At 36.7% G+C, this 22,058-nt stretch overlaps 1 protein-coding gene across 2 annotated transcripts in view; it reads right to left on the reverse strand.

Annotated features, from left to right (window-relative positions):
- SLF2 (SMC5-SMC6 complex localization factor 2) overlaps window positions 1-22,058 on the reverse strand; it is a 44,441-nt gene that overhangs the window by 16,601 nt on the left and 5,782 nt on the right. The window contains exons 4-11 of one of the 2 annotated variants that reach the window (XM_080823007.1): window positions 21,493-21,550; window positions 15,488-16,479; window positions 14,443-14,513; window positions 11,775-11,897; window positions 11,220-11,387; window positions 10,169-10,271; window positions 5,387-5,462; window positions 4,431-4,572 (exon numbers count right to left, since the gene is read on the reverse strand). In XM_080823007.1, the coding sequence (XP_080679133.1) occupies window positions 4,431-4,572; window positions 5,387-5,462; window positions 10,169-10,271; window positions 11,220-11,387; window positions 11,775-11,897; window positions 14,443-14,513; window positions 15,488-16,479; window positions 21,493-21,550 (1,733 nt within the window). Of the gene's footprint in view, window positions 1-4,430; window positions 4,573-5,386; window positions 5,463-10,168; window positions 10,272-11,219; window positions 11,388-11,774; window positions 11,898-14,442; window positions 14,514-15,487; window positions 16,483-21,492; window positions 21,551-22,058 lie in introns of both variants that reach the window. The other variant, XM_080823006.1, reaches the window with a different exon arrangement.

Below are 22,058 nucleotides of genomic sequence, written 5' to 3' on the forward strand. Positions count from 1 at the left end.
TCTGCTTGGTAGTCCTGTGTGTCTTCTTAGCTGTAAACCTCAGGCAAACTACTTAACCTTTCTGTGCCTGACTCGCCTGTAAAATGGGACTGAGAATACTATCTAATAGTTGTAGTGACCATTAAATGAAGTGCTATACATTAAGCACTTAGAACTGTGCCTGGCACATAGTAAGCAATACGTAACCATTAGTAGTTGTGATGATGATGATCATCGTACCGTGATTTATTAATCTGTTCCATACAGATAAGACTATCTTGCTCTTTTTAAAAAAGATTTATTTGAGAGCGAGCGAGAGTGACCACAAGTGGGGGTGGTGGTGGTGGTAGCAGAGAGAAAAGCAGGCTTCCTGCTGAGCAGGGAGCCCCATGCACAACTTGTTCCCAGACCACAGGATTATGAGCTGAAGGCAGATGCTTAATGGACTGAGCCCCCCAGGCTCCCTGACTGTCTTGCTCTTAGAAACAGTGCTTCAGTGAGAGTGAGAGGTAACATTCTGGTGAGCAGACACTGAGGGTGGAGGTGAGGGATCAGTATGAGGAAGAGCCAATGCAATGATGACCAATACGGAGGAACAGCAAGCAGATCGATTTGGCTAAAACAAAAGGGACAGCAAAATAGAAAATAGGTCAAATTGTAAAGTCTTAAATACAAGGTGTAAAAGGCCTGAGAACATAGGAGAAAGAAGTTCAAGGCTATGTTTCATAAAAGGAATCCTGCAACAGTGAAAACAATTAATATCTTGGGAGGTAGAAACCCCCTGGAGAAATGGAGATCTTTTTGCCAGGGTCGGCATGAAAAGAGGATGTGAATTAGAGTAACACTGGTAATAAAAAAGGAAAAATAGCTGTGACATAAGCAGAGGAAGTAGAACACAGGGATGTGAGAACTGATGGAATGCAGGAGAGAAAGAGGTTAGTTGTGACTCAGATTTTAAGTCTGTACATCTGACAGAGAAACGCTCAAGAAAAGAACTGTTCTACTATCCTTCAGCATCTTACTCTCCCTACCTGAAAATTTAAGAGCTTTCAAACATTTCACATATCCCAACAAAAATGGTTAAGTTGCACGTGAGTCTTAGTGAAAAGAGTGTGGTCATATCTCAGCAGGATTCAGTCTTGTACTCATGTTGCTTAAACAAACATTTCATCATGGTTCACTCATCCCTTCACCAGCTCCTCCTTGCTTACCTGTGCTCATCAGTGCTTACCACTACGCAGCAGCGGTGGCCACAGCCACCACCCCACTGTAGTCAACAATCCTAACTGAGGGCAACTCTTCAACTGGTAAGTAACCAATTAAAAAAAAACCTATTTTGCTAAATATCATTTGCATGTATTATGTCTTAATGCATTCATTATAACCTTTATTTCACTATGTCCACTACAGTACTTGCTTGCAACACTGAAGAAAGATTCAAATCTGTTGCATACAACACATTGCCACGTTACTGATTTCATTAAAGCTTAAATAATAAAATAATTGGTATTTTAACTTTAAATATAGGTGTTTTGAATATTTTAGTAATGTTTGGGGGAAATGGTTGGGTTTTTTGGATTGGCTGAGAAAGCATTATTTTCCCTAGTGATAGAACATAGTCTTTATCTGAAAATTAGCTAGTCAACATATTTTTAGATACAGATTACATCTGAGCAAGAAGGGATCCTGTATGGATGGAAAGAGAACTAGAGAGGTGAGTTTAGCAATAACAAGAATTTACCTTTTTCTCAGAAGTGAAGATGAGTATATTTTCATATTTAAGAACCATTTTCATTTCTGTGATCAGTTTATTCCTTTGCCCATTTTTCTAATAGGTTACTGATCTTTTTATTAATTTGAAACTAAACTTTTATCTGTAACCAGAATTGTTTCATTCATACATATATGCATGAATATGAAAAATTCATATAAATATAGATCTCCCTCCCACTCCCTTTTGAGGTTTTTCTTTTGACTGTGTATAGTGATTACTGTCATGGCAAATTATTTTGGTCAAATAAGTTAATTTTCCTCTTATGGGTTTTGAGTGTTAGGCTCATACACAAAATTATTTCCCCCTTTTCTAGGATTATAAAAACCTGCTGGTTTCTTCTATTATTTTTACGGTTTCATTGTATACATTTAAATCTTTGCTCTATCAGTTTGAGGTATGGATGCAAAATTTGTTTTCAGATGGCTACCCAGTTTTCCAGGTAATGGATAATATGAGATACTTAATAGCCTACTCTTTCATTTATGGAAATAGCATCTTTTTTTTTTTTAAAGATTTTTTATTTATTTATTTGACAGACAGAGATCACAAGTAGGCAGAGAGGCAGGCAGAGAGAGAAGGGGAAAGCAGGCTCCCCACTCAGCAGAGATCCCAATGCGGGGCTCGATCCCAGGACCCTGGGATCATGACCTGAGCCAAAGGCAGAGGCTTTAACCCACTGAGCCACCCAGGCGCCCCTGGAAATAGCATCTTTAACATTCATGAAGTATTTATATGTATTTGCTTCTATTTTGGACTTATTTTTTTCTACTGACAGAGCCTTGCACTTTGCATTTGTCTTATACTATTATCTGCTAAGGCCAGTCCTACCTCCTAACTCTTCTTGCTCAAAGCTTTTCTGGATATTATTTTTTTCCATATGACTTTAGAATCACTTATATAGTATCAACTCTCCCCTTTCCTACAAAATATCCCATTGGCATTTCTTTTCTTTTTTTTTTTTTTTAAGAATTTTTATTTATTTGACAGACAGAGACCACAAGTAGGCAGAGAGGCAGGCAGAGAGAGAGAAGGAAGCAGGCTCCCCGCTGAGCAGAGAGCCCGATGTGGGGCTCGATCCCAGGACCCTGAGATCATGACCTGAGCCAAAGGCAGAGGCTTTAACCCACTGAGCCACCCAGGCGCCCCTATCCCATTGTCATTCCTTATTCAAATATCATTAAGTTTATGGTTTAACGTCAGGAGCTCTAATCTATTTATATTATAATGTTGAATTTTCCTGAGAGCATGGTATGCTCTTTCATTTATTTTGGTCTTCTATTTTGTCTCTTAGTAATGTTTATACACACACACACACACACACACACACACACACACACTCTCTCTCTCTCTCTCTGTCTCTTCTATGTAAGTTTATTCCTAGGTATTTCATATATTTTTCTTGCTGTTGTAAATGAAGTCTTTTCTTCCAGTTTATCTTTTTTTTAAATATTTTATTTTTTTAACTTCTAAATGTAATTTCTATCCCTAAGGTGGGGCTCAAACTCATGACCCTGAGATCTCTACCAACAGAGCCAGCCAGCCACCCCTCAATTTATCTTTTAGACTAGCTATAGTTCATATATCTGAAGGTTATTAATTTCTCTTTTTAAACTTTGTACCCCAGCATCCATACCAACTTCTCTATTTTCTTTTAAAGATTTATTTATTTATTTGACAGACAGAGATCACAAGTAGGCAGAGGCAGGCAAAGAAGGGGGAGGAAGCAGACTCCTTGCTGAGCAGAGAGCTTGATGCGGCGCTCGATCCCAGGACCCTGAGATCATGACCTGAGGTGAAGGCAGAGGCTTTATCCCACTGAGCCACCCAGGCACCCTGCTCTCTGTTTTTTAGATTTATTTATTTTACAGCAAGAGAGCAAGAGAAAGAGAGACAGCAAGGGAGCAGGTGAGTGGGAGGAGGGGCAGTGGGAGGAGGAGGAGAGGGAGAGCCTCTTAAGCAGACTCCTCACTGAGTGCAGAGACTGATATGGAGCTTGATCCCAGAACCCTGAGATCACGGCCTGAGCCAAAACCAAAAGTTGGTGACCCAACTGACTGAGCCACCCAGGCGCCCCCCTCCCCCTTTTAAAACAGGCTCCACGTCTAATGTGAGGCTTGAATTCACAACCCTGACATCAAGAGTCACATGCTCTACTGACTGAGACAGCTAGGTGCCCTATACCAATTTCTCTTGTTTCTTTTATTTGTTACAGCATTTCAGCTGACTCTTAGGCTTCTTTACATACATTAACATACTTCTGCAAATAATGAAACTTTCACCAACTCATATCCAGTTTTTATATCTATTTTTTTCTCTTATCTAATTGCTTTGGCCAGCATTGCCAACAGAATAATGCCAAATAATGCCAACAAATAATGTCAAATAAGCAAATAATGTCAGATAATGACAAATAATAACAGGATAATGTCAAATAATGTTTTATTTTAAAAAAATAAAAAAATTTTAAATGTTTCTATTTCCTCCCTGTTAAACTTGATGATGACTTTCAGATTAAGACAGATGTTAGGAATGTATCTAATTCAAGATCCATTTCAACTTTGAGAGATTTTAAAAACCAAGAGTGGGTACTGAAATTATCAAATGAATATTACTGTTATCATATTACAAATTATTTAAAATAATGTTTTTGGGAGTTAATTATGAAAATAAAACTTACACTAGATTGTCTTCATTAAAGTCTGGCTGAAGATTCTCCAGAGGAAACAAAGATCTGAAATCAATTCCCATATTGAAAAACACAGCTGCTATATCAGATAATGATGGGATCCAGGGCCAAACTGGTGAATCGCTGAAGGTATCTAGTTAACAGAAGAAATGATTTTATCCCAAATCCCAGGTTCACAAACACACAATTGCAAGGTGACAGTCTGCATATGAAACATGGATTATACAATGATTTTACAGAAAGGACATCTGGTAATGATATGTTGACAATATAGTTATTTAGAATGATCATATAGGAATTAGAGATTATCAAGTAAATATGAAGGAAACGACATTTATGAAAGTATTTGAGAGTGATGATGAATAAAAGCGTGTAACTCAAGAAGTAACACACTTTGAAAAGACTGAAAATAACAATGGTAAAATACCAACTACTCCTAACACAGGAAGATTTTACCATCTTCAGTGCCCATACAGTCCCAATCCTCAAAACAAGTGAAAGATGTAAATCACAATGCTCGTTTCATTTTAAGGGATCTCAAAGATAATAAAACAATTGTAACATTTTTGTAGTAGATACTTTCAATCTCCTCAGTGCACAATCAGTACAATACTTGCACATCAATAAGCCAGTTAAAGTTAATTGGCTAAATAAATAACAAACTTGTAACTATTTGCATTTACCCAGGACAGTAACCCATGAGTTGGTAAATATCAGGTTAGGGCTGTCACTTGCAAGATCTTATACCCTTTTTCTCCATGCGACTAGAAAACTGCAGATACTTATTTTTGAATGGAGTTTCTTATCATTATTAAAGATTTTAGATCACAAAAAAATTACTTTTTGTTCTGTATTTCTGAATATCGTAAATGTTTAGCAATACGAAAGAGACTGTACATAGCAACCTGTAATTCACAGTGCTAATTAGAGTAAATTTATATACTCACCATTTCTAATTGTTATTTCCATCAATGTACTTAAAATCTGCACAGACACAATACAGTCTGTATGAACCGACATCATCTGCCAAAGTAGGTAAGAATATTAAAAAAGAAGAAAAAAAAGAAGAAAGAAAATGAGCATTTACTACTTGCCAGGCATATGTAAAGGTGTTTTATGGATTTTCTTTAGTATGTATTTTATATGCATTCCATTTTAATACTTACAATAACCTTATGAAGTGGCCATACACTACACATGAGCAGATAGGCTCAGAGAGATTAAGATACCCAACACAATACATGAGGAGTTGGAACTTAAAACTCAGGTCTGATTCTAAAATCAGGGCCCTTTCCATTCTAACATGCTGACTGGTTTTACAACTTTCATTTATATTAGACAAATAAAACAACTGAAAACGATCAAAAAATACCTTTCTAGTTCATTTGTGCAATGAAATCCAAAAACCATAACTGATCACAGGCAAAAATCAAACCACACACTAATAAAAATATGCAAAATAATATATCAATAAACCATTTATTTATGATTAATAAATTAACCATGATTTATTTATTTGTAATTTTTATTTATTTGTCAGGGAGAGAGAGAGCAAGCACAAGCAAGGGGAGCAGCTGGCAGAGAGAGAAACAGGCTCTGAGCTGAGCAGGGAGCTGGATGAACTCAATCTCGGGACCCTAGGATCATGACCTGAACTGAAGGCAGATGCTCAATCCACTGAGCCACCCAGGCGTCCCTATCAATATACTTTTAAAAAAGATGTTCAATATCACTAGCAATCAAAGAAATGCAAAGAGAAGTGACAAGCTGTTATTAGCTTGTTAAGAGAAGCTTGACTTTTGGCACCTAGGTGGCTCAGTCTTAAAATCTTAAAAAAATCTTAAAAAAAAAAAAAAAGAAGCTTGACTTCAAGATTGTTAATGATCAAGAACACTGATAACAACCAGTGGTCATAAGAGTACTAAGAAAGAGGTAGCATGTCCAGTATAATTTGGTAAAATTTAAAAAGTAATTTGATCTGGTTAGTCTTTTTACATACAGAAATTTGTATGCAGAGGCAAATAATTAATATAACTGTATAAAATGAATTTTGGGGGGAACAAAATCTCAAGTTTAAAAAATATTTTAAGAAACAAAAAATATGGGGCGCCTGGGTGGCTCAGTGGGTTAAAGCCTCTGCCTTCAGCTCAGGTCATGGTCTCAGGGTCCTAGAATCGAGCCCCGCATCAGGCTCTCTGCTCAGCAGGGAGCCTGCTTCCTCCCTCTCTCTCTGCCTGCCTCTCTGCCTACCTGTGATCTCTGTCTGTCAAATAAATAAATAAAATCTTAAAAAAAAAAATAAAAAATAGGGGCGCTTGGATGGTTCAGTTCATTAAGCATCTCTCTTTGGCTCGGGTCATGGTCTCGGGGTCCTGGAATTGAGGCCATCAGGTTCCCTGCTCAGTGGGGAGTCTGCTTTTCCCTTTCCCTCTGCAGCTCCCCCTGCTTGTGCTTGCTCATATACTCACTCTCAAATAAATAAATAAAATCTTAAAAAAAATATATAAATAAAAAATAAAAAAACATTTTAAAGAATCACATGATGGGCACCTGGGTGGCGGCTCAGTCTGTTAATCATATGACTCTTGATTTTGGCTCAGGTCATGATCTCAGGGCTGTGAGATCAAGCCCTGTGTCAGGCTCCCCGCTCAGCACGAGTTTGCTGGAGGTTCTCCCTCTCCCCCTGCTTGCACTTGCATGCACGCTCTCTCTCTCTAATAAATAAATCTTTAAAAAAAGGAGAATCATATGACAGGCTGAAGGTAATTTTAAAGTGGTTTTGCAGGGGAAAACATTTGTTTCCCTTTTGCTTTGGAGCTGTAGATTATGATTATAGTAAATTTAAATCTAAAGTGTAAGGGAGAATAACACAAACTCTGGTTTCAATCAGGCATATTTGTATCATTGTATGTTTGTACTCGCATCACTTGTATGTTTGTGCCATTTTCAAAATCAGCCTGTGTCAAAAACTCAGGTATAACGTTTGTGTTATGTTTTGCCACTAGGGGGCAGCACCATTCAAGGACATGTTGGAAACGAGACAAATTTTGGTTAACAATCATTTTTAGGCAGTAATGAATTCTAAGGTGGGCAACCCAGTACTTGGAGATAATTAAATAAATGTGTAAAGAGGTGTATACAACAATCTCATGTCTATCAATTGAGACTGGGTTAAATAAAACAGTGTAACACGGCAACAGAATACTATAAAACCATTAAAAAAGATGACAACATATTTATACTGACATGAAAATAAATAATTTGTTGTTATCTGAAATAAGTCACAAAACCCATATTCTATTTATATTGTCATACAGTAATCTATGTACATGCAGAGAACAATCTCAACACTAAAATTTAATAACCCCTGGAAACTGGGATGGCATTAAGCCATTTTACTTTTAAGTTTTCACAAACATGAATTGCTTTTGAAAAAGTTTTTAAGAAGTAGTAAAGTGTGCTTCTAGTTTTACACTCACAAACTCAGGAAAATGCAAATATTTTAATTACATTTTAACAATTAAATTAACAAAAATGTAAGGACCATAGATTTCATTCCTTTTTTATGGTTGAATAATATTCCTTTGTACGTGTGCACATGTGTGCATGTACATCTCTTTTATCCACTCACTATGGATGGATACCTGGGCTGCTTCCACAATTTGGTTACTGTACATAATGCTGCAATATACACTGGGATGTACATATCCTTCTGAATTAGTGTTTTGTATTCTCTGGGTAAGAAGGGTTAAAAAAAACCATTAGAACCACAGCATTAAAATAAATTCTGACATACTCTCTAAAAAAGAAAAATAGTTACAAGTTGTATATCTGTCCATTATGAAAAATGGACTTGGAATTGAAAAGGAAAGATGAGACAAAGTGTTTTACACAGAAAAAGTGACTAATGTATGGTTATTAGTTAAGTTTTTCAAATAATAAATACATAAAGTATTAAAAACCACTTAAACAAAAGTATGCTTATAGGTTATAATCAGGGTTTTAAAGGCTATAATGAGGGCCCACATCAACAAGATAAAAATTAATACAGATAGATGCAAAGTCTTACTTATAAGTTTAAGAAAAGAGATATTGCAGAGTTAAGAGAATAACAAAGCTCTGGCATGACAGCAGATGAAGTCTGGAATTGCAGTTAACAGAAATATGTCAGTGGGTAGAAGGGAAAGAGTCTCACTGGAACCTACTGTTTGAAAGACCTTATCTCAAGCTTATGTCCATTTCTGGGGGAAACGCTTTAGGAGCTAAAGGTCATTCAGAAAGATGATCAGTAAAGGGACTAGATATTTAGTGACTGGAGAAAGCTTAGTATTGGGGGGAGATGAGGGTCATGAAGCTGTTTTAAAATAAATGAAGGACTGTTAGATGCAGCATATTCTGGGAAGCTCTAGAAAAGATAATTAGTACTACTATGTAAAAACCACAGGGAGGCGAGTTTTGATTTAATTAGGACTGTTTAAAAAAAAAATTTACTGGGGTCAAAGTAGTGAGCTCCTAACCACTGGAAGTAAACACTCCTGCCCCCCAGTCGGCACCGCCTGCTCTTTTCTCCACCCAGAGTGCTCTTTTACCGCATAGCGGCAAGGCTAACTCCATTACTTTCTTCTCAGATCTTTACTCAGACCTCACCTGACCAGTAAGGCCCTCATCATTAATTATCATATATATACATATGATAAAAATGGTAAAAAAAAAAAAGATTAAAAAATGATAAAAAAAGATAAAATATATATATATATATGGTAATTTGATTTTTAGAAATATATATCGAAAAATCAAAAAAGCAAGCTTTTTTTATACTTCTCTGTGCCTACCCTAGCCTAATATTTCTTCCTAGCACTCACCATCTGACATAATATCTCTCTAAACATGCATTCACACATATACCCACTTACTCTCTCCTCTATAGTACTGGAATGTGGCTTTCATGAGATCAGAAATGTGGATTTTTTTCATTGCTGTTCTCTCCAGTACCTGGCAGAGCTGGCACTCAAAAAATGCCAGCAATATGAAAAAAATGAATAAAAGGCTGTACTGGAATATCTAGTTCTTACCAAATATGAGATTGTTTGAAATGCTATCTTAAGGCCCAGAATAGAAAGTTCTTGTGTTTTTCCCACTTTTCACTTCATACAATATCCATATTTTTAATAGTCATATTTTTTGTTACCACTGACACTTAGCAGATAATATAAAAATTTAGGTAATTAAGTGGTTTTAAAAATTAAACGTTATTGGGGAAAAGAAGTATTGGGTTGCAGATAGATACACATACACACATATACAAATGGGAAAATATTAGTATACAAGTCAAATCCTAAAAATAAATATGCAAGAGTCTCCATAAAATTGGTAGAAAATTTTTTTTAAAAACCCCACAAAGCCTCCTTTCCCTCCTCTTCCCCTTCCAAAAAAAAGAGGTAATCTAAGAATGAGAAGAACTCTTCTAAAACTAACCATGATAGTGATTTACCAGTGGGATGAAATATCTTAGGCACAATTAACATTACTACCCTGCACAAGATCTGCATTAGCATTCCTTTTATAATCTCTTCACGGGGACTCTTTTTGCCTCATTTTAACCCACTGAAATCATGGGTTTGATGTGCTGTTTTTTTTTCTTTAGTAATGTGCAAATATAGTACTTTAAGTTTGTCTTTGACTAGGAAATGCAGTAGGAGACAACTATACTCCCCAAACATTTCTCTTACCCGAAATAGCCACTTTAACACAGGTACAGGACACTGGACGTAGTGATAAGCAGAGGTAAGAAAGCCTTGTGTTGTCAAAAAAATCTGATCTGTTTTTCCTGATCTGAAAAAATAAAGTGAAATCAATGACTGTACTTTCAGGGTAAGAAACATCTACCACCACATCTGACATAATCAGGGAAATGAGCAAACAAGCACACCATCCTCCGACCCTGGAGGCAGACTCTACTCCAAAATGGATGGGTTACTCAAAAAGGAAATTCAAGTGATGGCCTAAAGCTGATCCGCTCTGTTGGCCTGTCTCCAGATTTATCTGGTGGATAAATTTACATTAGCTGGCAGTTTTAAGAAGGTGCCTATTAAGTCTCAGGGCACTGTCTGCTTTTGCCAACTTGGGTTTGTAATTCTATAAAACTCAGCACCAGAATTAATGTGATCTCTCTGGATCTGAGATATCGTGCACTGAGAGAAATTAGACCAACTTGGGCACTGTGGTACAGACTGCTAGTTGCCCATCCCAAGATCTATTCTTGGCTTTCCTGTTGGCAACCGAGTGGCTGACTTTTAGCTCTGCCTGAAATAAAAACCATTTCCCAGCCTTCCTTTAACAGGTGTGGTCATGTTGACTAAGTTCTACCCAACTAACCATAAGTAGAAATATGCGGGATTTCTGGGAATTTGAATGTAAAGGGCTGGATGGCGGAGAAGAAAGATTATATGGTGAAACACCAGCCCTGGACCGCCTACCTCCGAACTTCTTTCACATAAGAAAGAAATATACTTCTTGTTTTAAGCCCCTATTATTTTGACAGTTGCTGTTACTATATGCTGATCTTAATCCTAACTAATAAAAGCATATATGCCAAGCAACTGTCTTACACTGCTGCCTCTAATTAAATAATAAACACAAAAAGCAATAGTAATAAGAAGGATTTGAAAACTGGATAGATCATAACAGAAGTTAACCTTTTAGAAGACTATGTCAGTTAGAAACTTTTAGGGTAATTTTTATACAGGAAAAAGTAAAATGTTTTTCTGTTTTTCTACTTACTTAAGAATAAGCTTTTCTACAGCGCTCTGTCCTATAAAACCAGAGTCTCTTAAATCCAAGGTATATTGATTGAAAATTTTTCCGGAATTGAGGAAATTAAATATTTCTTCACCTGGGTGATGATCAGGAATAGCATCAATTGTAACCGAAAATTTCTTTAGAAATTCCCTGGAATAAAAAAAGTTATTGAATACCAAATAGTTACATTGCATGTGGTTTTGTGTTTAAAGCCTGGGTGCAAAGAAAACTTTTCTTAGGACCAATGTTAACCTCAGATAAGAAGACCAGCATGAGAACATGTGTTTTTTTCCTCCCACTGTTTGCTAGTAGTTAATCCAAAGCCGCTAAATGGGTCTATGTGAAAAGAAATAATAACCAGGAGAAAAAAGATGTATCTTGGCCTTAACATTTGTCCTTGAAATCCATCACAGATGGATTAGAAAACCATCATAGATTACTCATTAAGTACATAACCATCAGTGGTTCATTTATTTCACAAGAACAAAATTAAGATATATAAACTTAATAGGATATACATTATGAAAAATGCTATACCTGTGCTCTTCTAAGAGGCCATCCTCATCATCTGTACTGTCTTGATCTCCAATTCTGATGGGGGATTTAATACCTCGGCCCTGCCTTATGTCTTCCTGTAGTTGCTTCTGCAGTTCATCTAGCCTGAGAATTGAAAGAATATTACAAAAAATGGTTTACTCTAAAAACAATCTTGTCTGAAAGCAGCACCAAAAAAACCAAAACAACCCCCCGGAACCCAACCTCTTATCATTAATAAGTACCTTGTTATATGACAAACTTTGTTGCACTAAAGGTCAAATTATATCTTTCCAAACACCATGATGTATAACAGGTTTTTTACCCAGCTACTGGTATGGTATTGGAATAGTGTTCCTTCACACAGAAGACTTGAATATTTCTTTATAGCTAGGACTTCAAGAATGAAATCCAAATCATTTAGAGAAAAGGGAAGGAAAAATGGCAAATAATTTGATTATCCCCTTGAATCTTTAATGCTCATTTGACTTCAAGTAGACCAACAAACTGATAATGTTAATTAGGCTTTCTAGCAGCAGTAGTCATTATCATTGTCATCATCATCATCATTACAGTACCTAACACTGAGCCCTTACTAAGGGACAGGCACTATACTGAGAACTTTATGTATTAAATCTTTCAACCCTCACAAGAACCCCATGTGGTAGTTTATTATTACCCATTTTACACATGAGGAAACAGACATTAGGAATGCTAACTTGCTCAAGCTCCCAATGCAAGGAGCTGGGATTCAAAGCCAGAGAATCTAGCTCTGGAGTCCTTGCTTACATGCTTGCCAAGATTAAGTTATTCTAACCACGGGCCTTATTCCTAGCTCCAGCCCCACAGTAGATGAGTGTAATACAACAGTAAGTGACAAGTAAATGTACTGCTCTACCAATGCAGAAAAGAGTCAATAATCAGATCAAACTAGCATCTCTGCCTCTGGTCTGTGCAATGTTCACTTCAAATAAACAACTTCAGATCTGACATTACAAATCACATAAATTCATGAAATGTTTAAAGAATTTTACAATAGAAACAATTTCTCTAACTTTAGAAAGGTGAACACTTCTGACTAATTGTATATCCTATGGTTAGCTAACTCATCTATCAAGTTTGAGACACATATATACCAACTTCAAGTCAGTTGAGGGTTTTTTTTTAAAGATTTTATTTATTTATTTGACAGACAGAAATCACAAGTAGGCAGAGAGGCAGGCAGAGAGAGAGAGAGGAGGAAGCAGGCTCTCCACCGAGCAGAGAGCCCGATGCGGGGCTCGATCCCAGGACCCTGGGATCATGACCTGAGCTGAACGAAGGCAGAGGCTTTAACCCACTGAGCCACCCAGGTGCCCCCCCCGCCGGCCTTTTTAAAGATTTTATTTTTTATTTGAGGGAGAGAGAGCACAAGCAGGGGGACTGGCAGAGGGAAAGGGACCAGGAGACTCCCCACTCAGAGGAGCCCAACGTGGGGCCTGATCCAATCCCAGGACCCTGAGATCATGACCTAAACCAAAGCCAGACACTTAACCAACTGAGCCACCCTGGAGCCCCAAGTCAGTTGAGCTTTAAGTGAAGTTCTGTGGGCTAGTTTTGAGGATATTCCTTAAATGAGGAAGATACTTTCCCCCTCATTAGCAAAAGCAGTTTACAACGAATGACACAAATTTTATTAGGTCCATTATGATCCTCAAACTTTTTGATTTCTCTGTGCGCACACGCGCGCGTGTGTGTGTGTGTGTGAGAGAGACACAGAGAGCCAGAGACTGAAAGAGAAACGTAATTCTAAACTTCTTCCTTAAGAGTAACTTGATATAGGGGTGCCTGGGGTGGTCTCTGCCTTAGGCTCAGGTCATGGTCTCAAGGTCCTGGGATTGAGCCCGGTGTAGGGCTCTCTGCTCAGTGGGGAGCCTGCTTCCTCCCCTCTCTCTGCCTGCCTCTCTGCCTACTTGTGATCTCTATCTGTCAAATAAATAAACAAAATCTTAAAAAAAAAAAAAAGGGAAGGAAATTCTGACACATGCTATGAAATGGACAAATCTTGAAGACACAATGCTAAGTGAAATAAGCCAATATAAACGAATGAATACTGTATGATTTCATTTATATGAGGTACCTAGAACAGTTAATTTCATAGAGACAGAAAGAAGAAGGGTGGCTGCCAAGGGCTGGGGGAAGAGGAGGATGGAAAGTTATTATTTAATGAGTACGGAATTTCAGTGAGGGAAGCTGAATAAAGTTCTGAAGATGGATGGTGGTGACGATTGTACAACGTGAATGGATGGAATGCCAGTGAACTGCACAGTTAAGAAGGATTAGAATGGTAAATTAAATTCTGTATATTTTATCACAATAAAAAAATACACACAAAAAATTCTGCCCATACTTTTGATAAAGAATTTCAGCTACCAGTTAGATTCTGATTGTGGTAAGCAGAAAGGAATCTGAATTATTACAGTAATACAGTAAACCGTAAAAACCTGATCTTCTGACCTGGCCTGTGAACAAGAATATTTTATTTCTAACAAAGTTGATAGTAAAACTGTTATAGTAGTACTGGCACAAAATGCATGCTAATTTCACATAATCCTTAAAGGAAAATTAAAAAGCCAACCAACCACACAAACAAGCAGTATGTTTAATTTAGCAAGGTAGTCATGATGCTGACCTTTGAGTGTCTTCCATCTCCTTCACAAGACGTTCTAAAGTATTTGTATATGTACCACTATGAAGATGTTCCTAAAACAAGAAGAAAATTTAGGGATACTTTATAACATATCTTAGTACAAGAATTGGGATGTTTTAAGTTATTCAGAGTACTAAAGAATATTTTCTATTTCAAAAACCTAGGCCAGGAGGATATCTTAGAGAATTTTCACCATCATGCTTTAAATCTAGTATTTTGTACTGCAGGCAATTTGATTTTACCATTTATTAGGAAAGGCACTAATTATAAAACCCTGCCAGCCTTAGGAACTGACTATAAACACCCAAGGGCTCCATGGCTACCATGTCTTTATTTTTAAATTCTATTTTAATGTAATCAAACTAATTTTTAGGTGTTACCATGGAACATTAACACCTTCCCCACCAAATTTTACAGACATATTAGAATTTAATCCAGCTTATTCCCAAGATAGAATGAAGCACTTTATAAATAAAATTGCACACCACAATTAACAACATTTCTACACTCTACCTTCATTTACAGCAGTGGTCTCCAAAGCAGGGGGTGTGCAAGGTGATCCATTGGGGTGCAGGAAGAAAATAATAGAACTTCTATTTATATGGAACTTCTATAGAAACTCCAGTAGAACTTAGTCTATAGTAACTTCTATATAACTTCTATAGGAAAATACTTTTTTCTTCTTCCTTTTAAATTCTGTTTTTGCATATGCTTTAGAAAGTACACAGTAGTATAGTGGTACATGTATATAATCTATAAGTATACATATATATTGGAGTACATGCTTAAAATTTTTTTACTAATATGAGTGTTTGTGATCAAAAAAGTTTGGAGACCACTGATTTACAGTAATAAAACTAAGGATATGGGAAACCCATTAACCAAACAAGAACTATACCAGTTTCAGTCCAATTACGAATCATAACAGATACTAAGTTTTTAAACAGTTCTAGCAATTTATCCCTCTTTCACTCATCAATCCAATCTTCCCTCTTCAGGTAAAGATAAATGTCACAGAACTACTTACTGTATAGTCTGATGACTGAGATCTAAGCCCCTTGGAAAGAGCAGGAGGCTTTCCTGTAGTTGCAGGAGTCTGATTGAAGTTCAAAGCCATTATTTCTTCCAGTGATTTTAATGTTTCCTCTTCCTCATCACTGTCTAGGTTGTAACCTAAACTTTCTTCATCACTATCAAAATCACCCCTTAGTTTTCTTTTCAGTGCACTGCTACCTGCATTGGAATTTCCTGAACTCTCTTTATCTGAAGGGGCTTTATCTGAAGGTGCTGTAGGGCTTGGGGTACATGGCACTGGCACAACTTCCAAAGCAGGAGGGGGAGACTTTGTAGGAGTGCCATATTCTGAACGCAAAGATCCCCCAGAAATTTTCCCTGAAGATACATTAGGATCAGCTTTATCAGTCTTTGCTTTGTGTTCCTTGTGTCTGGAGGATTCTGCAGAATGCCCAGAACATTCTTTAGATGAGGAACGCTCTTTTTCTTTTTTAGGAACTGGAAGAGTGCAATTTTTAGCATTTAATGGTACCCGGGAGGAACCAGCACTTGGAACATGGGAAAGTAAAGGTAGAAGTTTTGTCTCCTTTGATGCCACAGAGCTAGCAGTTTTATTTTTCTGAAGGGTGCTAGCTTTTTTAACTGCAGACTTTTCCTGAGGTAAAGATATGTGGGGTTTCTGCATCTTAGTCTCTTTGGTACTTGCCACACGGATTTGGTCACTATTCCTGGAAGAATGGTGGCCAGAATTTGAAGGTGCCAAGCCTCCAGAGGAGCGATCAATTTCTTCACTGGGTTCCTTGGATATATCTTCCAAGCGCAATACATCCCCAGGCGTCTTCAGTGCAATATGTTTTATAAACTTCTCTCTTTGATGTGGTCCGTCAGGACGCTTCTCAAGGAAGGACTCCTTTACTTTTGGCATTATAGATTCTCTTGTGCTTTTCAGATCTGAGTCCACAGAGTTCCTTTTTCTTTTGTCAGGGAACTTATTCTGCTTAGACCCTGCTAAAATTTAATTTTTGCCAGATTAGTGAATAGTAAATTTTCCTATCGTAGTAAAGTTTAGTGAGTGTCTAGAATACTCTGACAAAATGCTTAAATTGTAAAAGTTTAGGCTGAGATCATTCAATATATGTGGCATAAGGAAAAAGAGTTAGTACTATCATTTATTTATTAACTAATAAAATACTGGTGTCCAAATTTAAAGCTAATGACAATGCCCATTTTCATTCTAAAGCTATTAAAAGTTTACTACCCAAACAAAATTCAAGGTATTACTCCCAAAACACAAAAGCTGCATATCTATTATCATGGGAGACAATTCCTTCAAAGTTCATATATTCTTTCTTAGATCAAGAACTATCTGATTCCAGAAATGTAATACTTCTACATCTAAATTTATAGCATCTTAAAATATATATACGATAACTAGCTGAAGGCAGACATATTTTCTCAATTAAAATAAAAATCCACCCAAGTCTTTCTCCCCAGTGTTTAATTGTTTATTCCTTCCTGTGTATCCTTCTAGTCACTAGCTGTGTTATGAGTTGTGGTGGAATTGTGGCTCCCAAGATGATATGTTGAGGGGCGCCTGGGTGGCTCAGTTGTTAAGCATCTGCCTTCAGCTCAGGTCATGATCCCAGGGTCCTAGGATCAAGTCCCACATCAGGCTTCCTGCTCGGCCGGAAGCCTGCTTCTCCCTCTCCCACTCCCCCTGCTTGTGTTCCCTCTCTCACTGTGTCTCTCTGTCAAATAAATAAAATCTTAAAAATAAATAAATAAATAAATAAAAAGGTGATATGTTGAAGTCCTAACTCCCAGGATCTCAGAATGTGACTTTAATAAGAAATAGGGTCTTTACAGGGGTAGTTAAGTTAAAATAAAAGTCATTAAGGTGGGTCCTAATCCAGTTATGACTGGTATCCTTAGAAGAAGGGGAAATTTGTAGTCTTGAGGTCTTTTATCTCTTTCACACTATCATGTCATGAATTCACAGGGAATGTACTACAGCAAACCAGGCTTCTTTCCATTGGTTCTCACACAACATACTTCTCTGAGTGGAGCAGGCTGGCATTTTAGTTGAACCTAAGTACCTTCCTCTCTGGCTTCCTTCAAAAGGGTAAATTTGGACATGGAGACAGAACTGAAGAGGAAGATGAAGTGGAAACACACAGGGAAGGGGTGCCTGAGTGGCTTAGTTGGTTAAATGTCTGCCTTCAGCCCAGGTCATGATCTCAGGGTCCTGGAATTGAGCTCCAAGATGGGGTCCCTGCTCAGTGGGAAATCTGCTTCTCTCTCTCTCCATCTGCCCCCCACCCGCTTGTATGTTCTCTCTCAAATATAAATAAATAAAATCTTTAAAAAAACAAAAGCAAAGAAAACCCCAACCACACACGCAGGGAAAAGATACCATGTGACATGTGACAAGAGTGATGTATCGAAAAGTCAAAGAATGCCAAGAATTGTAGGCAAACACCAAAAGCTAGAAGAGGCAAGGAAGGATTCTCTCCTTGAATTGTTCTGCTGATAACCTTAATTTTGGATTTCTAGCTTCTAGAACCATGAGAAAATATATTTCCACTGTTTTAAGCCACCTGGTTTAGGGGGTCCATCCAAGAGAACTTTAATAAACTACGTGTATTTGAGTTAACCAGGTTTAAAACGTTTCTTAATGTGTTTAAAAATGTGACGTATCATTAATTAAAACCCATTAATCATTAAAGATTACTATTTATATAATCAGTATTCCCCAAATCAAGTTTCTCTCTGCATAAGGGCATATGTCCTCAAATTCTCAACAATTTGATTAAGACAACAACAAAATAACTCAAGAGGTAAGAAACTTTTTATAGCTTGATCAGTATATAGTCTGAAAAATTCCATTTATAAACATGAAAAAATCAATAAACAAATGTCTCTATCTCCATTTTTCTTTTTTTTCCTTTTAAAGATTTTATTTACTTACTTGACAGAGAGAGAGATCACAAGTAGGCAGAGAGACAGGCAGAGAGAGAGGGGAAGCAGGCTCACTGCTGAGCAGAGAGCCCGATGCGGGACTCGATCCTAGAACCCTGAGATCATGACCTGAGCCAAAGGCAGAGGCTTAACCAACTGAGCCACCGACGCGCCCGATCTCCATTTTTCTACAGGTAGCTCCTTTTACCTGAAGAAATCATTCTATGTCCACTCACTTTGCTGGGGTTAAATGTCTTGTAAAAAAAGGACAGGGGTCCTTTATAGTGTAAGATGAGAAATCAACTAACTAAGAAAAAGACTTGGAGTGGATTTACACTGATTATTTTAAGTTTGGGATTTCAAAAAAGATAGCTACAGAGCTGCCAGCTTGAGTTCTGTTCCATTTCCTAGAGAAGTTAATTTATATACAGCTAGAAATTAGAAATTTCTGATTTAGGAATTTTTGATTTGTTCAGGTCTTCAGTTCTGGAACAGAAGGAGAGGGAAACTGTTTATGAGCAAAGTTTAGGAAAAATCACCTTACTAAAAGCTTTTGTCATCTGGAATTAGAGGAGGTTGAACTGGTACTGTAAGTAAGCTCCCCTTTTGCAAGCTCTCTAAAGCAGTGGGTTTACTGCATGTAAACCCACTTTTTGCACTGCTAGTACAAACTGCAGATTGTTTAAGAACATTTCAAATATCTGTTAATATACAAAACAAATAGGGGTGCCTGGGTTGCTCAGTGGGTTAAGCCTCTGCCTTCAGCTCAGGTCATGATCTCAGGGTCCTGGGATCGAGCCCCACATCGGGCTCTCTGCTCAGCGGCGAGCCTGCTTCCCCCCTTCTCTCTGCCTGCCTCTCTGCCTACTTGTGATCTCTGTCAAATAAATAAATGAAATCTTAAGAAAAAAAAAAAAAACAGACAAGACAGGTTGAATTTGTAAACATAAAAAAAGTAAAAATCCAACTGTTCATGAATAGGGGATTGGTTACTAATAAATTATAGAATAAACAAGGGATGGATTAATTTAGACCTCAGAATGCAGCCCAAGGACAGGATTCTGGAGACTAAAGAGCTAAATGAATTTATCAACATTCCTGAAATCTTCAAACTTGTGTGTTATTATGTACATCACAACTGAGAAGTATAATAGCAGAAATATGAACAAGACAATATATTTGGATTATTAAGATCTATTCGTTATCAGATAAAGATAAGCATTCTTCAGGTTATCTAGTGAAAAAGTCCCTTATGTCCTTTATATTCTGTTGACAGTGAAATGCAGCATAAATGTGTATTTATTAAAAAGTACAATACCATAACTTAAAATGATTATGAAACATGCAAAATACTAGAAATAAAAACATAGATGAAGGTTATAAATAAAATATAAATAAGAGGTTTCTTAAATCTACTTATGAAAACATGCAGAAAGCATCTTTTTTTTTTTTTTTAAAGATTTTATTTATTTGAGAGAGAGAAAGCACGAGGGAGGGGAGGGTCGGGGGAGAAGCCAACTCCCCACTAAGCACGGAGCCCGATGCGGACTTGATCCTGGGACTCCAGGATCATGACTTGAGCCGAAGGCAGATGCTTAACTGACTGAGCCATCCAGGTGCCCAGAAAGCATCTTTTTCAAGTACTGTTCAAAAACTGCAGTATGTGGAACTGTATAAATGAAACTACATTACAGTTGCCACTGACGAAATCTGCAAATCTATGAACTGAATAGAATTTTTATCTTAGTCATTACTAGAGAAAGAAAAAGCAAGCTTTTATAGCAGCCCTTTATAGTGGGAAGAGCAAAATATTTTATACCAAAAATATTTTGTTCTTCCATTCACCTCACTGCAAATTGATCACTTTTTACTATAAATGTATAATACAGTGAGTACAGAACAATCTCATGGCTGAGAAATTATTGTTCTTGTACTTCATAATGTCAAAATTCAATGAAAATTTAATCACTAAAATCAACACTGTAAAAATTAAATAAAAAATTTAAAAACCATATAAAACTTCAAATTCATTCCTGTATCTAGAAGCTCTCTTTACGATGGTAAACTATGGTTTCTGCCCTGGCTAAAAATTGATATTAACACTTGAGATCACCTGGTCAAAATGCAATGCACCTCTAAAATATACAAAAAATACAGTTTTACATGAAACCTGAAGAGCAAGGAGTCACATCTGTCTCTCTCTGTACCTCTGTTTTTTCTTCTTTAAAAGTAATCATCTTATGAGGATGTGAAGATCAAATGAATTAAAAGCACATAGAACAGGGCATGGCACACAATAACTGTTCAGTAAATGTTAGCTATTATCGTTATGTTCACTGTATCTTACTCAGTGTGGGAATTTGTAAAATCCATTTTTCAAAGTCTGCAATCATGGCAGAAAAAAAATCTATTACACCAGACTATTAACAGTTGTTATTTCTGGAAGCCTTTCATTTTCTGTATTACAAATTTCTGCAATGTTTGACTTTTACACTGTTCTACTTTCCAGTTAAGAAAAGATAAAGATACTTTAAGAATTACTGAATTAACAGTAGCTATTTATTACTATGTATTTCCTCAACTAATAGATAGTAAAAGTACAAATTAATATTATGTAGGTGTCCTTGAAATTTGATATTAAAAAGTTTATCTTTGTACTTGAAATATTAGAAATATTTGGATGTTGTTGTGAATGATGATAACAGTTTCAACCTTATACAAGGCATCTATAATACCAAGATCTCAGTCCACAGTTCCACTAATAAAATATTATGCTTCTTACTGTAGCCAAGATTCAGTAATAGAGCACTGAATACCAAAACGAGAAACATGTTGCTAGGAACTCTTGAAAGAGGCAAAAAGTCAAGAAAAACCACAGGTTATGCATACTAATTCAGGGACTAGTCTTTTTAAATATAATTTAACCAAACTCTTAACTAATCTCAGACATTCACAATTTCCTTCCTAGAAGGAAATTGTGTATTTAAACAAATCTGCTTTATAAAAATGCCACTGAGATACAGTTTTATATAAAAATTAATAAATTAATTTTGATTCTACCTGAAGCAGGTTCCCATAAATCAGAAGAGGATCTTTTCCTTGAGAAATGTCCATTTTCCTATTAGCAAAATGAGAAAAAATTAATTAGGAATTGAGACCAGTAAAGGATGTGAACTTTTCTTTATAACATTTAAACACAGATTTCTAGACCAAAATAAATAAATCAAGTACTTTTATTTGGAGGTAAATTCAAACTTCTATAGTAAGACATTTTAGGGGCGCCTGGGTGGCTCAGTTGGTTAAGCAGCTGCCTTCAGCTCAGGTGGTGATTCCACGGTCCTGGGTTCGAGCCCCACATGGGGCTCACTGCTCAGTGGGGAGTCTGCTTCTCCCTCTTCCTCTGCCCCTCTCTCTGCTTGTGCTCTCTAATAAATAAAACATTTTTAAAAAGACACTTTAAACTCTTAAATTTTACAAAAATGAAGGGTATTTGTATGATAAAAATGTAAAAATGTCATAAAAATAAGAGCCAGTTTTCGTAATGCAAATTTAGAGCTTTATATTAACTCAGGATTAGTATTAACACTATAATTTTGATAAAGAAATAGTAAGCCTAATATTTGCCA

Source organism: Martes martes, assembly GCF_963455335.1.
Source record: "Martes martes genome assembly, chromosome: 14".
NCBI lineage: Eukaryota > Metazoa > Chordata > Mammalia > Carnivora > Mustelidae > Martes > Martes martes.